The following is an 18,557-nucleotide window of genomic DNA, read 5'->3' as shown; positions in this document are numbered from 1 at the left end:
CTTCCATTAAATGCTGACAACACCCAGCTTTATATTTTCACCACCTCTGTGTTGTGACACTGCCTGTCAGACATCATATTATGGGTGAGTCAAAACATCTTCCAACTGAACATTGGAAAGATCTAAACCAAGGTTCATTGGCCCCTTTATCACTGATTCCATTCCCTTGGCCACTCACTCAGATGAACCTGACCATGCAAAAACATTATGTCCCATTTTATGCAAAACCTGAGCATCAAACCCCACATTCTATCCATCACCAGGCCTGCTTATTTCCACCTCATAATGTTGCTCACTTCCATCCCTCCATCATCCCCTCCGTTGCTGAAACCAGTTTCTCCAACGCCGTCCTTGGTGACCTTGTATCCTCCATCCGGCATAAACTTTTTTTTTATTCGTTCATGGGATGTGGGTGTCGCTAGCAAGGCCAGCATTTATTGCCCATCCATAATTGCCCTTGTGAAGGTGGTGGTGAGCCACCTTCATGAATCGCTGCAGTCTGTGTGGTGAAGGTTCTCCCACAGTACTGTTAGGAAGGGAGTTCCAGGATTTTGATCCAGCTACGATGAAGGAACGGCGATATATTTCCAAGTCGGAATGGTGTGTAACTTGGAGGGGAACGTGCAGGTGGTGTTGTTCCCATGTGCCTGCTGCTCTTGTCCTTCTAGGTGGTGGAGGTCGTGGGTTTGGGAGGTGCTGTCGAACACTGTGCAATCATCAGCAAACATCCCCATTTCAGACCTTATGATGGAGGGAAGGTCATTGATGAAGCAGCTGACGATGGTTGGGCCTAGGACACTGCCCTGAGGAACTCCTGTTGCAATGTCCTGGGGCTGAGATCATTGGCCTCCAACAACCGCTACCATCTTCCTTTGTGCTAGGTATGACTCCAGCCACTGGAGAGTTTTCCCCCTGATTCCCATTGACTTCAATTTTACTAGGGCTCCTTGGTGCCACACTTGGTCAAATGCTGCCTTGATGTCAAGGGCAGTCACTCTCACCTTACCTCTGGAATTCAGCTCTTTTGTCCATATTTGGACCAAGGCTGTAATAAGGTCTGGAGCTGAGTGGTCCTGGCGGAACCCAAACTGAGCATCGGTGAGCAGGTTATTGGTGAGTATGTGCTGCTTGATAGCACTGTCGACGACACCTTCCATCACTTTGCTGATGATTGAGAGTAGACTGATGGAGCAGTAATTGGCCGGATTGAATTTGTCCTGCTTTTTGTGGACAGGACATACCTGGGCAATTTTCCACATTGTCGGGTAGATGCCAGTGTTGTAGCTGTGCTGGAACAGCTTGGCTAGAGGCGCAGCTAGTTCTGGAGCACAAGTCTTCAGCACTACAGCCGGGATGTTGCCGGGGCCCATAGCCTTTGCTGTATCCAGTGCACTCAGCCAGCCGTTTCTTGATATCACGTGGAGTGAATTGAATTGGCTGAAGACTGGCTTCTGTGATGGTGGGTATCGGGAGGAGGCCTAGATGGATCATCCACTCAGCACTTCGTGCTGAAGATGGTTGCAAACGCTTCAGCCTTTCTTTTGCACTCACGTGCTGGACTCCGCCATCATTGAGGATGGGGATGTTTACAGAGCTTCCTCCTCCCGTTAGTTGTTTAATTTTCCACCACCATTCACAGGTGGATGTGGCTGGACTGCAGAGATTTGATCTGATCCGTTGGTTGTGGAATCGCTTAGCTCCGTCTATAGCATGTTGTTTCCGCTGTTTAGCATGCATGTAGTCCTGAGCTGTAGCTCCAGCAGGTTGGCACCTCATTTTTAGGTACGCCTGGTGCTGCCTCTGGTATGCTCTTCTACACTCCTCATTGAACCAGGGTTGATCCCCTGGCTTGTTGGTAATGGTAGAGTGAGGAATATGCCGGGCCATGAGGTTACAGATTGTGCTGGAATACAATTCTGCTGCTGCTGATGGCCCACAGTGCCTCATGGATGCCCAGTTTTGAGCTGCTAGATCTGTTCTGAATCTATCCCATTTAGCACAGTGGTAGTGCCACACAACAAGTTGGATGGTATCCTCAGTGCGAAGACGGGGCTTCATCTCCACGAGGACTGTGCGGTGGTCACTCCTACCAATACTGTCATGGACAGATGCATTTGCGACAGGTAGATTGGTGAGGACGAGGTTAAGTCAGTTTTTCCCTCGTGTTGGTTCGCTCACCACCTGCCGCAGGCCCAGTCTGGCAGCTATGTCCTTCAGGACTTGGCCAGCTCGGTCAGTAGTGGTGCTACCGAGCCACTCTTGGTGATGGACATTGAAGTCCCCCACCCAGAGTACATTCTGTGCCCTTGCTACCCTCAGTGCTTCCTCCAATTGGTGTTCAACATGGAGGAGGACTGATTCATCAGCTGAGGGAAGGCAGTAGGTGGTAATGAGCAGGAGGTTTCCTTGCCCATGTTTGACCTGATGCCATGAAATTTCATGGGGTCCAGAGTCAATGTTGAGGATTCCCAGGGCCACTCCCTCCTGACTGTATATCACTGTACCGCCACCTCTGGTCGGTCTGTCCTGCTGGTGGGACAGGACATACCCAGGGATGGTGATGGAAGAGTCTGGGACGTTGGCTGAAAGGTATGATTCTTTGAGTATGGCTGTGTCAGGCTGACTAGTCTATGGGACAGCTCTCCCAATTTTGGCACAAGTCCCCAGATGTTAGTGAGGAGGACTTTGCAGGGTCAACTGGACTTGGATTGCCTTTGTCGTGTCCGGTGTCTAGTGGTCCGATGCCGGGTGGTCTTCAATTTGTCCAAAACTTATCCGCCATATTGTGTGCTGCTCACCCATCTCCACTGCCCTTGCTAACATACACTTGCTTCCCGTTCCCAACACATTAAATTCAATTCTTTGTCCTCGTCTTCAAGTTGCTCTGCTCCACTCATATCTCTGCACCCTTCTTCAGTACTATATCCCACTCATGCCCTGCAGTCCTCTGACTCCAGCCTCTTGTACAACCCCACTCTTTTTGCCTAATCTGGTGGCCGAGCCTTCAGCTGCCTCAGTCCTACTCTGCGGAACTTCCTCCCTGGACTACTCTGCCTCTCCATTTTTCTCTCCACTTGAAAAACCTCCTCAAAACCCATCTTTTAGCCAAACCTTTGGCCACCCCTACTAATCACAAGCAGACCAGATGGTACAGAATAATTATTACAGGGTAATGTATCATCAAAACAAAAGTCTTTTTAGTGCAGAAAATGTTACTGAATCATGAAGGCTATGGCTTTTACATTATGTAGTATAGTCCATTTAAAATTATGTTCACGTAAGTGCTACTGTAACAAAATTGCACATTGTAATAGACTGTAACTGATTGCTCTTAATGTGCATCATTTATTGTATTTTAGCTCAAAGCACAAAATGATCGAGAAGCACAAAGCATGGATATAATCTTCACAGAGCGACGAGAGTAAGTAGTAGTTATATTTTTTCACAGAATAGCTGGTACTAGCGTTCTAGTGAATCGAATAACTAGGCAGGTAAATAAGTGGGGGAGGGCCCTGGTGGAGAGAAATCTAGAATGCTAAGGAGAAAAGACAAGGAAGCAGTGCAGGTAAGTGATTGGGGTAAGGATAACCAGATTATGTCAGGAAGGGACAGAGCATACAAACAAAAGAATGCACTAACAAATAGGGCCTGGTAAGAAAAAATGGTAATAAGACAAATAGGGCCATAGTACAAAAAAATGTTGCGATGTCTAAAAATGTTAAAGACAAATCTAAAGGCACTGTATCTGAATGAACGAAGCATTCATAATAAGGTCGACAAATTAACAGGGCAAATGGATGTAAACGGATATGATTTCATTGCAATTACAGAGACATGGCTGGTGGGTGACCAAGGCTGGGAGCTGACTAACCAAGGGTATTTGATATTTATGAAGGACAGGCAAAAAGGAAAAGGAGGTGGGGTGGCGTTGTTAGTAAAGGATGAAATCAGAGCAATAGTGAGAAAGGATATTGACTCAGAAAATCAAGATGTAGAATCAGTCTGGGTGGAGTTAAGAAGCACCAAGGGGCAGAAAACACTGGTGGGAGTCATCTATAGGCTTCCAAACAGTAGTGGTAATGTAGGGGATGGGATCAAACAGGAAATTAGAGATGCATGTAACAAGGGTACTACAGTAATCATGGGTGACTTTAATCTACATATAGCTGGCCAAACCAAATTAGCAATAATAATGTGGAGGATGAATTCCTGGAGTGTGTACGAGATTTTTTTTTAGACCAGTACGTTGAGGAGCCAACCAGGGAACAGGCTATCCTAGATTGGATATTGTGCAATGAGAAGGGGTTAATTAATGATCTTGTTGTGCGGGGTCCTTTAGGGAAGAGTGATCATAACATGATAGGATTCTTCATTAAGATGGAAAATGAAGTAGTCCAATCCGAAACTGGGGTCCTAAATCTAAACAAAGGAAACTACGAAGGTACGAGGAGTGAATTGGCTATGAGAGATCGGGAAGCTTCATTAAAAGGCATGACGGTGGATAGGCAATGGCTAACATTTAAGGAACGAATGCATGAATTGCAACAATTATACATTCCTTTCTGGCGCAAAAATACAAGAGGAAAAGCGGCCCAACCATGGCTAACAAAAGAAATTAAGGGTAGTATTAGATCCAAAGAAGAGTCATATAAAGTTGCCAGAAAAAGTAGCAAGCCTGAGGATTGGGAGCAGTTTATAATTCAGCAAAAAAGGACCAAGAGATTGATTAAGAGGGGAAAAATAGAGTATGAGAGTAAACTTGCAAGGAACATAAAAGTGGACTGTAAAAGCTTCTACAAGTATGTAAAAAGAAAAAGATTAGTGAAGACAAATGTAGGTCCCTTACAGTCAGAAACGGGAGAATTTATAATGGGGAACAAGGAAATGGCAGAGCAATTAAACAAATACTTTGGTTCTGTCTTCACGGACGAGGACACAAATAACTTCTCAGAAATGCTAGGGAACCAAGGGACTAATGAGAAGGAGGAATTAAAGGAAATTAGTATTTGTAAAAAAAATAGTGCTGGAAAAATTAATGGAACTGAAAGCCGATAAATCCCCAGGGCCTGATCATCTGCATCCCAGAGTACTAAAAGAGGTAGCCATGGAAATAGTGGATGCATTAGTTGTCATCTTCCAAAATTCTATAGATTAGGGAACAGTTCCTGCAGATTGGAGGGTGGCAAATGTAACCCCACTATTTTAAAAAAAGGAGGGAGAGAGAAAACAGGGAACTACAGACCGGTTAGCCTAACATCAGTAGTAGGGAAAATGCTAGAGTCTATTATAAAGGATGTGATAACAGGACACTTGGAAAATATCAACGGGATTAAACAAAGTCAACATGGATTTATGAAAAGGAAATCATGTTTGACAAACCTACTGCAGTTTTTTGAGGATGTAACTGGTAGAATAGATAAGGGAGAACCAGTGGATGTGGTGTATTTGGATTTTCAGAAGGCCTTTGATAAAGTCCCACATAAAAGGTTAGTGTGCAAAATTAAAGCACATGGGATAGGGGGGAATATACTGGCACGGATTGAAAATTGGTTAACAGACAGGAAACGGAGAGTAGGAATAAATGGGTCTTTTTCGGGGTGGCAGGCAGTGACTAGAGGGGTACCGCAGGGATCAGTGCTTGGGCCCCAGCTATTCCCAATATATATCAATGATTTGGTTGAGGGAACCAAATGTAATATTTCCAAGTTTGCTGACGACACAAAACTAGGTGGGATCCTGAGTTGTGAGGAGGATGCAAAGAGGCTTCAAGGCGATTTAGACAAGTTGAGTGAGTGGGCAAATACATGGCAGATGCAGTATAATGTGGATAAATGTGAAGTTATCCACTTCAGAAGGAAAAACAGAAAGGTAGAGTATTATTTAAATAGTGATAGATTGGGAAATGTTGATGTACAAAGGGACCTGGGTGTCCCTGTACACCAGTCACTGAAAGCAAACATGCAGGTTCAGCAAGCAGTTAGGAAGGCAAATGGTATGATGGCCTTCATTGCAAGAGGATTTGAGTACAGGAGCAAGGATGTCTTACTGCAGTTATACAGGGCCTTGGTGCGACCACACCTGGAGTATTGTATGCAGTTTAGGTCTCCTTACCTAAGAAAGGATATACTTGCCATAGAGGGAGTGCAGCGAAGGTTCACCAGACTGATCCCTTGGATGGCAGGACTGTCATATGAGGAGAGATTGGGTCGACTCAATCTCTCCTTAATGGGGATCTCATTGAAATGTATAAAATTCTGACAGGGCTAGACAGACTGGATGTAGGGAGGATGTTTCCCCTGGCTGGGGAGTCCAGAACGAGGGGTCACAGTCTCAGGATACGGGGTAGGACATTTAGGACTGAGATGAGGAGAAATTTCTTCACTCAGAGGGTGGTGAACCTGTGGAATTCTCTACCACAGAAGGCTGTGGAGGCCAAGTCACTGAATATATTTAAGAAGGAGCTAGATAGTTTTCTAGACACAAGAGGCATCAAGGGGTATTGGGAGAGAGCAGGAATATGGTATTGAGATATAGGATCAGCCATGATCATATTGAATGGCGGAGCAGGCTCGAAGGGCCGAATGACCTACTCCTGTTCCTATTTTGTATGTTTCTATGTACATAGGAACATAAGAACAGGAGTAGGCCATTCAGCCCCTCATGCCTGATCTGCAATTCTGTTCATCTTGAAAATTTCAATTGATACAGCATTTTGGGGAAGAGCATTCCAGATTTCCACTACACATTGTGTGAAAAGTTCTTCCTGATTTCACTCCAAGATGACCTAGCTCTAATTTCAAGATAATGCCCCCTTGTTCTGGATTCCACTAGCAGTGGAAGTAAGTTCTCTGTATCTACCCTATCAAATCCTTTTATCATTATAAACACCTTGATTAAAATAACTCCTTAACCTTCTAAACTCAAGGGAATACAAACCAGGGTTATACAACCTGTCATAATTTAACCCTTTAAGTGCCAGTATCATTCTGGTGAATCTGTGCTGTACCCCCCCCCTCCCCCACCCCCACCGCCCCGAAGGCCAATATATCTTTCCTGAGGTTCAGTACCCAAAACTGAACGCAGTACTATAGACTGTAGCTGATTGCTCTTAATGTGCACCAATAGATAAGGCCTGCAGAATCCTTGGTTTTATATCTGGACGTATAGAATGCAGCTCAGGGAGCTAATGTTGAACTTATACAAAATCTTAAGCTGTAGTTGGAGTATTGGGTACAGTTTTGGGCGGCCTATTATAGTTAAGATATAAAAGTAATGGTAAAGGCACTACAATATTACCAGGGTTGAGGGGTTATGATTATGAAGATAAACTTGAGAAGTTGGGGCTTTTACGCTAGAGCTGAGAAAGTTAAGGTATGTGCTGATAGAGAGCTTCAAAATTATTAAAAGTTATGATAAGGTAAATAGTGATAGATTATTTCTACTGGTCAGTGAGGCAGCAACAAAAAGGCACAAATTTAAAATAATTAAAAGAACTAAAAGAGGCTGGAAAAAATATTTACACAGAAGGTGGTTAGAATGTAGAATTCAGCTGCAAACTGTTGTTGAAGTAGAGTTCATAACTTTTTAAAAGGGAAGCAGACAATTGCTTGAAAAAGAGGAATATTAAAGGGTATGCGGAGCGAGCAGGAGAAGTACACTGGCAAAGACTGTCACCGGCCTAAGGTGGTGCCAAATTATTATTGGCATTGTGTATGGAAACATTGTAATAAAAACAATCAACAATTTTTTTTCTGTTGTGTGTCTCCTATGTTTATTATTAGCCACAATATTTGTCGATCAACAGGCATATGGTAATAATTTTAGGGAAAATAGTAATGATATTCTTGGTACTTTTGAATTATCAATATATTCTCTTGACAACTATATCACATTATTTTTTTAGATTCTATACTGAGTTTCTGAACTTTAGATTCCAATGCCTTTGTATAATTTGAGTGTGACTTTTAGGCGATTTTCTCATTCCTCTTATAAAATGAGTCTGTGTGTTTTGGGGAGGGAATGCAAAATACATGTCAAAGTAACCAAACTGTAGTAGTGGTAGCCTGTGGTTGTGTAATTAAAAATGTGACTGGTTTAATTTATCACACATCCCGGTGAGCCGGTCAGCTGGAATAGGTAACCTTACACAGCAATCTAGATCCATAACCATTTCCTGTTCTACTTCTCACAATCGTTGAATCCTACAGCATCTATATAGCCATCTTCAATGTAGCCATCATCATCATCAGAAAAGTTGTGAGTGGCTATCCTCATTTCTGTTTGTTGGCCACTGCTTTCATTCTCTCTTAATGCCTGTGGGACACTATTGATGTCTGTCTCAGTAGGCATATTTTCCATGAAAATCTCTGGTTCTTCCTGCAGTCGATGATGGTGATAGGCAAAGAGGCAGTTATACCATTTGATGCATTTTACAAATAGGACAAGTATCAAAGATATGCTGATCGACGTTGCCATGACACCCAACAAAAATTTCCATGATTTCCCAACTTTAGATTGATCTTTTAATATATAAAAAAGAAAGTTAGTATTATACAAGCATCAAGTACTAATACTCTCTGTATGTTGTTTTCTGCAAGGTATCATTGACTTAACAAATGTTAGCTTTTAAACAGACTATGTATTTTTGTGATGAAATAATTACTGCTGAGACATGGGCCCCGATTTTCAAATGAAGTTGGGGGCGGGGGGGCTGCAAAAATCAGGAAAATCCTGAGCGGGTGAGGAAGCCGGCCCCAACCCGCCTACCTCCGGGTTTCCCACAGACTCACCTGTGTGCGCACGCGCACTTCCTGAATGCGGAAGTCCCGCCGGCAATTAAGGCCAGCGGGATGATAATTAAAGAACCGAAAGTATCTCATTGAGGTACTTAAGGTACTTTATTTCTGACATAGTAGTTAAAACGATTTTAAACTTACCTGGGCTGCTTTCCCACGGCTTCTAATTCGCGCCTGGTGAAAACAGGCATGAAGGGCCGGATCAGGCAAAAATAAAGTAAATAAATTAAATAAAAAACCATTGCACAAAGTTTAAAAAAACAAAATAAACCTATCTTTCCACTGATGTCACCTGCACCCCCTGCTCTGATGTCCCCCTCGCTGATGTCCCTCTTAGCCCCCGATGTCTCCCTCTCCAATGTCCCTCTCCGATCTTCCCCTCTCCCTCCCCCCCAATCTTCAGCACCCTCCACTCTCTGTTCCAGCGCCGGATGATGTCTCTCTCTATTTTCCCCCCCCTCCCCCCCACCTCGGCATTGCAGCTCCTATCGGCAGCCAGCCTGTCAATCATGCTGGCTGCCGGGCGCGAAACCCGGAAACAATATTAATCACCATCAATTACATGCAATCACGTCGGAAAAGGTACGTTTTTTTTTAAATTCGGGTTTGCCACGAGCACCTTCACCCCCCCCACCACCCCGCCACCATTTTAAAATTGAGCCCATGGAATCAAACCCAGCCCCCACTGATGGGATGAAAGTATCTCTTCTCTAAAGGCTACAAGAATACTGTATGCAATGAGTTCCAATAGTGTGACTCCTAGCAGATCTCGGCCCATAAGCACAAAAAAGTCTGTAATTACACAGTAATTGGCACTAAACTGGCCACCTCATTCAGAAAGACTACAAGGATGGCTGGTACACAGAATGGAAAAATCACACTAGTGAACTGTGCTGTTCTGAATTTGGTATTGGAAACTAACATCCCTCATCTGGTGAGCAGAAAAATTCATCAAATTTATTTTTAGACAAAAGTCAATTGAACACAAAATGGTTATTAAAATCAATAACTGTGGGAAATTAAAGAGATGCTGACATGATAAAGTATCTTAAGACTTTAACTCTTGGAGCATCATAATATTATTATGTGTGGTACCACAAACAATACTTTCTCTTGGCAGTTTTTCTCTTAGTTTTTTCCATTCCTGAAAACACCGGCCCTCTTGCTATGGTACAATTTCACAGGCGTCTTCCAGTAACTTGCTTAATTGGCCGTTATTCATGTGTATGTCTTGGCTTTAAGTAGTGGCAGGCTACTTGACCCCAAGTTGCAACACAATTGAGCTCAATCCTGTGCTCACTCAATTTCCATACATGCACATTATAGGCAGGGATCATTGGCTAATGATCAGTAGTGGGAGCCTTGGATATTTTTTTTGCCTCCCTATATAAGGAACTCTGAGGCTAATTGTAGCAACCCTACCACCACCCCAGCTGAGTTCAGCTAAGTCAGCATAGATGGGGAATCATGTTTGGGACTATCCAACTAACATTGTTAGGTAAAGTGTGTTACCTGAGCCATCTGTTTGATTCCCAGTGGTGTTTTGTGCAGTTACAATAGGAGATTGCAATGCTGCAGTCTGTATATTCTTGGATAGGTTTGGGGTAAAGGTGTTTTTGGCAGTAGGACTATTCTGAGAAGATGCTAAGGCAAAGTCTGAAAAACATCCACTTTGCTTGATGGGAGCTGTTTTGATGGTGCAGCATTGCATTTCTTCAGGGGCTTCACATGTTGTGATGTTCGCATTACCTGTAGTTGAAATAAGATGTAACTTTCCATATGTATAAAATTCTTGAGACTTCCTGTTCGTCATACCTATTTCCTGTTGTCAAAATTTGATCATCCTTTTGTAATATTGGAGCACCAATATGGCTAAAAACCGAAGTTGGTGCACCACCCAAAAGGATTATTTCATATTATTTCATTTCAGAAATTCATCAGTAGTAAATTATTTTCATTATCTGTTAATTATCAGAAAATTCTCTAAATCAAGCCATATGACCTGAGCAGAACTGAGATGCTCTTGCCTCTAAACGATCAGAATATTACACTATGTTAGGAATCTGGATGAAAAACTTCTTAATCTTACATTAATATTTAAGTCTTCGGTCCGCTGCAGTAATTTTAAAAATCCAATTCACTGCAGTAATATTACTGACCATAAACATTACAAAGAAATTGCTACGGCTGTCTGGGTACAGTTGAGATTCATCATTAACAAATACAGTAACTGCAAGAAATTGTGAAAACCGATAATCACTTTGGATGTGAAACTTACCCAGCTGTACCTTTGACTCATTGATCCACATTTGTAAACCTAGAAGGCCACAACCACAGTTCCATTGATTGCCGTATAGTGTTAAACGTGATAAATTCAGTGGTATCATAACATCTCTGTCAACACTTGTAAGGCAGTTATTGTGCAGTTCCAGTATAGCCAACTTTTTAAAATTATTGAACACGCCAGAAGATAAATTGCATACAAGGTTGTATCCAAGGTACAATTCTTTCAGTTGGGTTAAATTCGAAAGAATTTGAACGTCATGACGAGTTAAAGAAATACTGTTGTTAGTGAGGTTTAGCTTTGTTATGTTTGCAGGTAGATCATAAGGAATTAATGTAAAATTCTTTCCACTGTAGTCGCACTGCAGGAAAAAAAATTAAAAGTGATTCAGATGAGTATTGGCATTCAGTTAACAGAAATACCTTTTTTTATGTTAAGCAAACTTTTAGAATTACATTTTTTTTAAAAGTAAAATATGTGAAGTTGCTTGGGAGCAAAGGGGAGTTGGGGAGTAGGATTTGTCAGTTCTAAGCCACTTTTCCTGAACCTCTCCATGATGGACATATAGCTCCAACACTTGGCTCTGTCAAAAAAAATCTTTTTCCCTTTATCAAAGTCTGTCCACCCATCTTTTCCTGTTTTCCATTACAGGCTTTAACCGCCAAATTAAAGTATGCAGGAGACTGCATGGCTATGTTTATGACAGAAATGCAGTCACAGCCTGCAGTTCAGAGAAAATGTTTCTCTGACTGCAATGCAACAATCGAAACCTTAGTTATAAATGTTCTCTTTCTCCTTTCCCCTCCCCAGCCACGAGTGAAAGGAAGATCTTAGTCTATGTATTAAAGTTCTTTATACTGTACATTAGTAGCTTAAGGCTGAGACACTGGCAATCCCATTGTTGGATAGAAATTCATCTGACCCATAAGGATCAGTGTATAGACTGCCTACCCTGTTTGTATTTAAACTGCATTTAGTTGAATTTCCACATAGTCTTGAATGTTATAAAGGCAAATGAATACATAATTTATCCCAGAAATGGAAGCTACAGGTATGAGTTGCATAGCTTGCACTCATTTAACAGCTTACCATAGACTGTCCCTATTTATATCACAAGTGTGGTGTAAGATATAAAACAAGAACATTTTATTATTTTATCAACTGTATTTTAATCTCATCTACATAAATTTGATGAACATTTTACTATTTGCCATGTCTCTTACAAAACAGCTTTCACCTCTCTCTGATTTGGCAATCTTGAAAATCCTAGAAAATATGAGAATTATTTAATGGAATGGTACGAACAAGTAAATATTTTAAGAATTTATCTTGGGCCTGTTTTAAATTTCTAAGCCCCACCCCCTGGCTTTTTTTAGCAATCTCTATATTGCATCAACGTAATTAATTAGCAATGTTTTTATGGGTTTATTGCTAATCACTGATAACAAACTTAAGCCTAGAAATTGCTGTTCATGTGCTATTGGAAGTTAACTAGGTTACTAAAATTTTGGAAGAATTTACTTCTGGTTTGCTCACAATTTTCCTGTTTTCAGTCTGTGGACTATTTATCCCTGGATAGCCAGCCGGCCAATGACAAAGGAAAAGCAATAATTCTCTTAATTAGCTGTCAACTAGGAGGTAGCTGAACACCTAAAATATATCTGGAAAGGCAAAGCCAAATGTTCGCTCAGCAAAATTGGGTGTTACGAAGTGAGGAATGTCAGTTTTAAAGGCCAAGAGTTGCAAGGCTGTGGGAATGTTGCCTCCCTTCTGTCCTATTCATTGTCTCCTATCCAAGAAGTACCTGGTGCAGTAAGCATGGGAGGAGGCAAGCAAAAGCAGGCAGCAGTAGTCAGCCACCCCAGTCCTGCATTGGCTGACTCGCACGCATGGCCTTTGAAATGTACAGCCCAAAGATGCCCAGAATCCCAATGAAACTCTGCGGCACACTTAGTTCTTCCACAAGGGAATAATAAGAAATGCTGGCTAGGCATTACCCAACTAAAACAAAGCACAGACACCAAGGAGCAGCATTATGCCAACTCATGCCGCCAACATTCAAATGCACTAAACTTGATTTGTAAATTGTGCTAAGTATTAATTTGTCATTAGTTATAATATAGCAGGAGCCCAGCATAAGAAAGCAATAGATGTTATTTGAGAAACTGAACATGAAAATGTGGAATAAAAGTGTTTTAGGATGGCATGGCACTTCAGATAAATGCAGGTCCCTTTTAAGATATGTTGACGTTATTTGTTAAGCTACTGTACTTACAGTTGTGTCCCTGAAACTGCAAGGAGATATGGCTATTGCAGCAGTTGTCAAAATAAAATTTCCAGTCCAAAGTTTAAACCAGCAGGTTGTCATGATCCCAGCTCTGCTGCAACATAAATGCTTTTAGTTACTTTCAGTTAACCTGGGGTTTGGATATTTCTTGCATCATTATGGTTTGTAAATGAATAATAAACAACACTTAAAGTGGAATTTGTTAGGGCAGGGTGCTGTTGCCCTTTTTTCATGACCTTTATTCTCCTTTTTTCACATGAGTTGAAACTTTTCCTCCAGTAATTGAATACCAGCTGGTATCTTTTTAAAATCTTTTAAAATCTCTTAATGGCAATTGGAGGATCCTGGCCTTTGCTACTCATAGGGTTTTAGTCCCTAACTACCACCAAGGGTTACCTCTTCTTAAACAAAAATTATAAAGTAATGAATTTATTCCAGAAGCCTGGAAGAGCTCTTTAGAACATTACACACATATTTGACAAAATAAATCAACACAATTCATGATTAGTGATATTAAATTAAGCATTTTTTAAAAAACTGTTGCTTTTCCCTGTGGAATAAAACATAAGTACATTATTGAATATTTAAAACTATTTGCAAAAAACAGTTTACAAATATAGTCAATTGCCTGATGATTTCTTGTTAAACTAGTATATGATCTTTACAATGAGTGAAGATGAAATGAAAAGATGAAACTTTTAGAGAGAAATCAAGAGACAAGACAAAAAAAAGTGCTGTATTGCATAAGGAAAACACTTATTTTCCATGAAACAATCAAAAACACTTTTCTGTCTCTTATAAACTTCTTTCGTTACAGATGCCCATTGATCTCCCATTCCTGTGGCGTACACGCTATTGTAATCTGATCTGTAAACATCTCAAGTGGGAATTCTAATGTTAAAATGTCAACACTTAACCTGTCGTGGCACTAGGTGGTGCTCTAAACGGAATTCCACTGTTAAATCTACAAAACTCACCTGTAATGATTACTTGTCGTGCCACTAGGTGGCACCGTATTATCTTTGTCCCACAAATCACTCAAAATGCCTTCTGTAAAATTGCTAGTGTCCAAAATAAGTTTTTAAACAAAATTTAAAAGAAAAGGATTTCATAATTCCATGATTAAATTTACCCATTGAATTGTCTTTTATGCCCTTTAATACCTTAATTAAAATTTCACGGCCCCAGACTGCCTCAAAATCCTGAGCTTTGACTGGATATTTTACCTTGCAGCAGATTGATCTTTCAATCATATCAGTGCATTCTAAGCATGTGCAGTTTGTGGATTTTCCATAGCGGCAGTATGTGCGCCAAAAGGAATTGATGGGTGTGTCCTTTTATCCTTTGAGGATTTCTTTGTTTCTTCCAGAAGACTTGGAAAGCAGCTAGAGACTGAAGTCTCAAACCTTTTATTTCAGGCAAGTGATGACAGTTATAACGATGTATTAACAATTGTGCTTTTTTGATATGAACTCCTCACAGACAAACAATGACTACGAAAGGCATCAACACCTGTTATGATGGTGGGAGGGTGCAATTACAGTGTGACAAATTTACATAGGCAGTTTCCTTTATAACTTGTGGACCTAGGAATTTATAATGGAAAAAGTTGACAAAGTGCAGCAGAAAGAGATTTTTAATATATTAGTGATATAAAAGTTTGGGAGCTGCTTAAATGATGAACCATTTTATGAGGTAATTTTTGTTCATGGAAATGTGATCAAAGACTGTATAATTCAACAAACTCTAACAGAGCTTTAAAGGCTAAATGTTCTGTTTCTGCACTCGTGCCACACACTGGGAGTGCATACCAGGAAATTGCACACCTCCACCTTCCATCAATTCATTTCAAGAAGTAGTAACATTTAAATGCCTCAAGACTAAACGTAAATTCAGGAACTGTCTGACAATGGGGAAAGTGGCAGGTGAGGGGATATCTGACAGTGAAAAAGGGGCTGGCGACAGGTCGGGGGAGGAGGTTGGCGTGTGAAAGTACTGTGGGGGTTTGTGGCATTGGACCCTGATGGTTTTAAAGGGGCAAATGGCAGTTTGGGTTCCATTCACTCCCACAGTCTGTTGGACCCTGCTTCTCCCAATACCGCCAGATCCCAGCCCCCCACCCCACCCCAAACTGCCAGAGTCTGACCTCCCTATTGCTTCAAAATCCCAGCTGGACTTGGGACCCCCTTTCCCAGACCTGTGTCCCATCCCAGATTACAGAACCAGTTCTCACAAACCCCGAGGCCGCATTCCCAGTGCTTCCAGGTCCCAGAACTGTCCCTGCTCCCAGACCGTCGGACCTTCCTCCCCAATGATCCCAGGATTTACTTCACTGTTCCTATGAGCACCCACACCTTCCTGCCCAATAAAGATCCATCCCCAGCATAAATCCCTAAGTTGCAACACCCGTGTACACCAGGATTCTCACCCCATTCTCCCGTACCCCAAATGCTCCAACACTTCATTTCCAGTCTGACCACATGCTGGAATTCCCTTCTCAAATGCTGTCAGATCATGCAAACACTCCCCCTCCCTCACTTCTTCTAGACACTTGCACCCAGCCCAATGCTTCTACAACTCATAATCCCTAATCCCAATGCTCCGCGACCTGACCTCCCCACTAATACCACACCCCACAACCACCTTCCCAGTACCCCCCAAATCTGAACTACCACAACCCAGAACCCCCGTCACACCACTCCCACATGCCTACATGCTACTCCCAGATCTCTGAACCTCATCCTTCCCACTATACCCATACCCTACTATTGGTAGGGTACACATCCCAGCACCCCTTTTGCAACATTCTGATATTCTGATATCCTGACAACTCCCCCATTCCTCCCAAATCCCAGCACCTCAATATTGCCTTCCCACCTCCCAAACGCCAGGACTCTTTGTCCCCCCTCTTCTCTTATACTTTGGGGATTCCCCCTAATACTCACATGCCCTATGCTCCCAGGCACAAGTCAGGGCAGATTTTCCTTTGCTATGCCCACCCGCCAGTGTTGTAAGACTTCAGGACCCCCTTTGCCAATGCTGCCAGATCCTGTGATCTCACTTCTCAGTGGTACCAAACTTCTGATAATATCTGACACCGTTTTGCAAACCTCAGGTTTAAACCCGCATTCCTGCCAAACCTAGGCCTCCCCAGTCTATGGCAAGCTCCCACCTACAAGTACAAATTAGACAAGTAGCTTCCAGCTAATATGTTATGGTCCAGCTTCACAATATAGATTTAGAGACCCCGGTATTTACTTGGAGCTGAGAAGAGAGTGGTGGAGGGGGGGGGATTTTTGGGCGGGGAACCCAAAAGTAAGGGTTTCCCACACATCATGATGATTTTGACGGTAGGACGCCTTTTCAATTATTTCAACAGGTTTCGTGCCCGACAGGCAGCCAGATTGACAGGCTGGCTGCCGGCCGGGTGGGAAAACAGCTGGGGAGAGATCGGGGTCTTCGGGGTTTGGATGGTGTGGGGGGGGTGGTCGGGGAGAGTTCTGGGAAGGGAACTGGATAAGTACTTGAAAGGAAAAAATTTGCAGGGCTATGGGGAAAAGGCGGGAAAGTGGGACTAGCTGGATTGCCGGCGCGGACTCAAGGGGCCGAATGGCCTCCTTCCGTGCTGTAACCTTTCTATGGTTCTATGGATGGGGGGAGTCGGGGAGAGTTTGGGATTTTGATGGGGGGGTCAGGGGGGAGAGATAGGGGGGTTTGGGGAGAGAGCGAGGTCTTCGGGGTTTGGATGGGGGGGGTGATCGCGGGGGCTGGGGGGTTGGAGCACATCAGACCTCATGGTGGAGGGGGCGGGGGGGGTCGGCTAATCGCGGGGTGTTTAAAAGATAAGCTTGGTGTGCCAAGGGGAACCACTCCTGCTTCTCCTGGCCCACTAGTGGTGTAATAAAGGCACTTACCTCATTGATCTAGCTCTTCTTGCCTCCTTTTACCTGCCGGGATTCCTGCAACTCGGGAAACCCGTGCTGGAGGCATTAAATTCTAATGCCTGTTGAATTCACTTTAAAATCGCTTCATTACCATCTGCTAATCATCTAAATTGCTCAACCCACCTCTGCGCACCTCCGTTAAAACCAGAAGTGGGCGTGTTGGAGCCAGGTTGCGGTTGCGCTTCAAATTTCTATTATTTTAACTTCTCACCTGCCCCCAACCCATCCGTTCTTGGGGGTTAAAGTTCCCCCATACTCTCAGTGATCTGGTTTGGCCGCCTCTGCTCCATGACCAAAAAAATCTGCCCATTTCTGTTGCAGATTTTTACTTGAACTAGTAATGCAATTTCAGTCTGTTTTTAAATTCCCCTGTCCATTTTTATGTCATTGACAACTTGTGTAAAGAAAAAGGCACGATAGTGTCTTTAGCATTTCCTTTTTTCTTACCAATTTTCTCTGCCAGTATTCTCCCTCCTTTCCTGAAGGTGTTGACTCCTTGCTGGGGTATAGTTCCACAGGCACTGGCCACCTGTTATCACAGCCACGTGTAACCCTTGACCGTGAGTGGACTATTCAACTGTGGGGACAGAAAGTGCAGAGTGTCACGACTAAGCCCGATCCTGTCCTTATCCGACATCCATTTGTACGTACTTACGGCTGGGGTGGCTGGTTAGTGATAGAGGGAACCCTAGCTGATTTTCCTGCTACCTTAGCCTCGGGTGAGATCAGCTAATTCAGTACAGATTAGGAATTGAACCTGGCATCTTCCTGGTCTGTATAGCTCAGTTACTTGTTGAGCCATTAGGGGAGTTTTTCAGCATTTTCAAAACTTAAACCATAGAAAGTAAGGCGATCCAATTCCTTACAACTGTTCTCATAATAAGATATGGGAATCATAATATCTCAAAAGGAAAATGTGGCTTCATACCTCTAAAAATGATCACCCAGTGCACTTCTGTCTTAATTAGCCAACAGAGTTTCCTTGTTCATACGTTAAAAACTGTTTTCTGTTGACTTTTGTTTTGAAAATAAGATTACATGTGAATTGGATTTCTAGCTAAACATTAACTGAAATGCATTACTACAGTATATTATTTGCCATGGGGCTGTATTCAATTTGTTGATAAGTTACATCTGAAAGTATCACAAACCCAGTATTTTGTTTTTTAGCATTATGTCCTACCTAATCCAAGTATTCACATAACCTTCCCTGTTTTTAAATACTAGTGTGTTTAAATATTGCTCTA

The 18,557-nt window shown here is 42.5% G+C and overlaps 2 protein-coding genes across 6 annotated transcripts in view; one reads left to right on the top strand and one right to left on the bottom strand.

Annotated features, from left to right (window-relative positions):
- ift74 (intraflagellar transport 74) overlaps window positions 1-18,557 on the top strand; it is a 90,938-nt gene that overhangs the window by 10,530 nt on the left and 61,851 nt on the right. Inside the window, exon 7 of the mRNA XM_067983477.1 lies at window positions 3,360-3,421. Within this exon, the coding sequence (XP_067839578.1) occupies window positions 3,360-3,421 (62 nt within the window). The remainder of the gene's footprint in view (window positions 1-3,359; window positions 3,422-18,557) is intronic.
- Window positions 7,744-18,557, bottom strand: part of LOC137321193 (leucine-rich repeat-containing protein 19-like) — a 99,466-nt gene continuing 88,652 nt past the window's right edge. For 2 of the 5 annotated variants that reach the window (XM_067983478.1, XM_067983481.1), the window contains exons 2-6: window positions 17,758-17,887; window positions 13,355-13,460; window positions 11,074-11,440; window positions 10,308-10,544; window positions 7,744-8,519 (exon numbers count right to left, since the gene is read on the bottom strand). In XM_067983478.1, coding sequence (XP_067839579.1) covers window positions 8,179-8,519; window positions 10,308-10,544; window positions 11,074-11,440; window positions 13,355-13,447 — 1,038 coding nt within the window. In that variant the 5' untranslated portion in view covers window positions 13,448-13,460; window positions 17,758-17,887 and the 3' untranslated portion in view covers window positions 7,744-8,178. Of the gene's footprint in view, window positions 8,520-10,307; window positions 10,545-11,073; window positions 11,441-13,354; window positions 13,461-17,757; window positions 17,888-17,965; window positions 18,043-18,238; window positions 18,322-18,557 lie in introns of those variants that run through there. The other 3 variants (XM_067983479.1, XM_067983480.1, XM_067983482.1) reach the window with 3 other exon arrangements.

This window comes from Heptranchias perlo, chromosome 4, assembly GCF_035084215.1.
Source record: "Heptranchias perlo isolate sHepPer1 chromosome 4, sHepPer1.hap1, whole genome shotgun sequence".
NCBI classification, from domain to species: Eukaryota; Metazoa; Chordata; class Chondrichthyes; order Hexanchiformes; family Hexanchidae; genus Heptranchias; species Heptranchias perlo.
The sequence above is the reverse complement of the archived record's forward strand: the minus strand, read 5'-3'. Positions and strand labels throughout refer to the sequence as shown.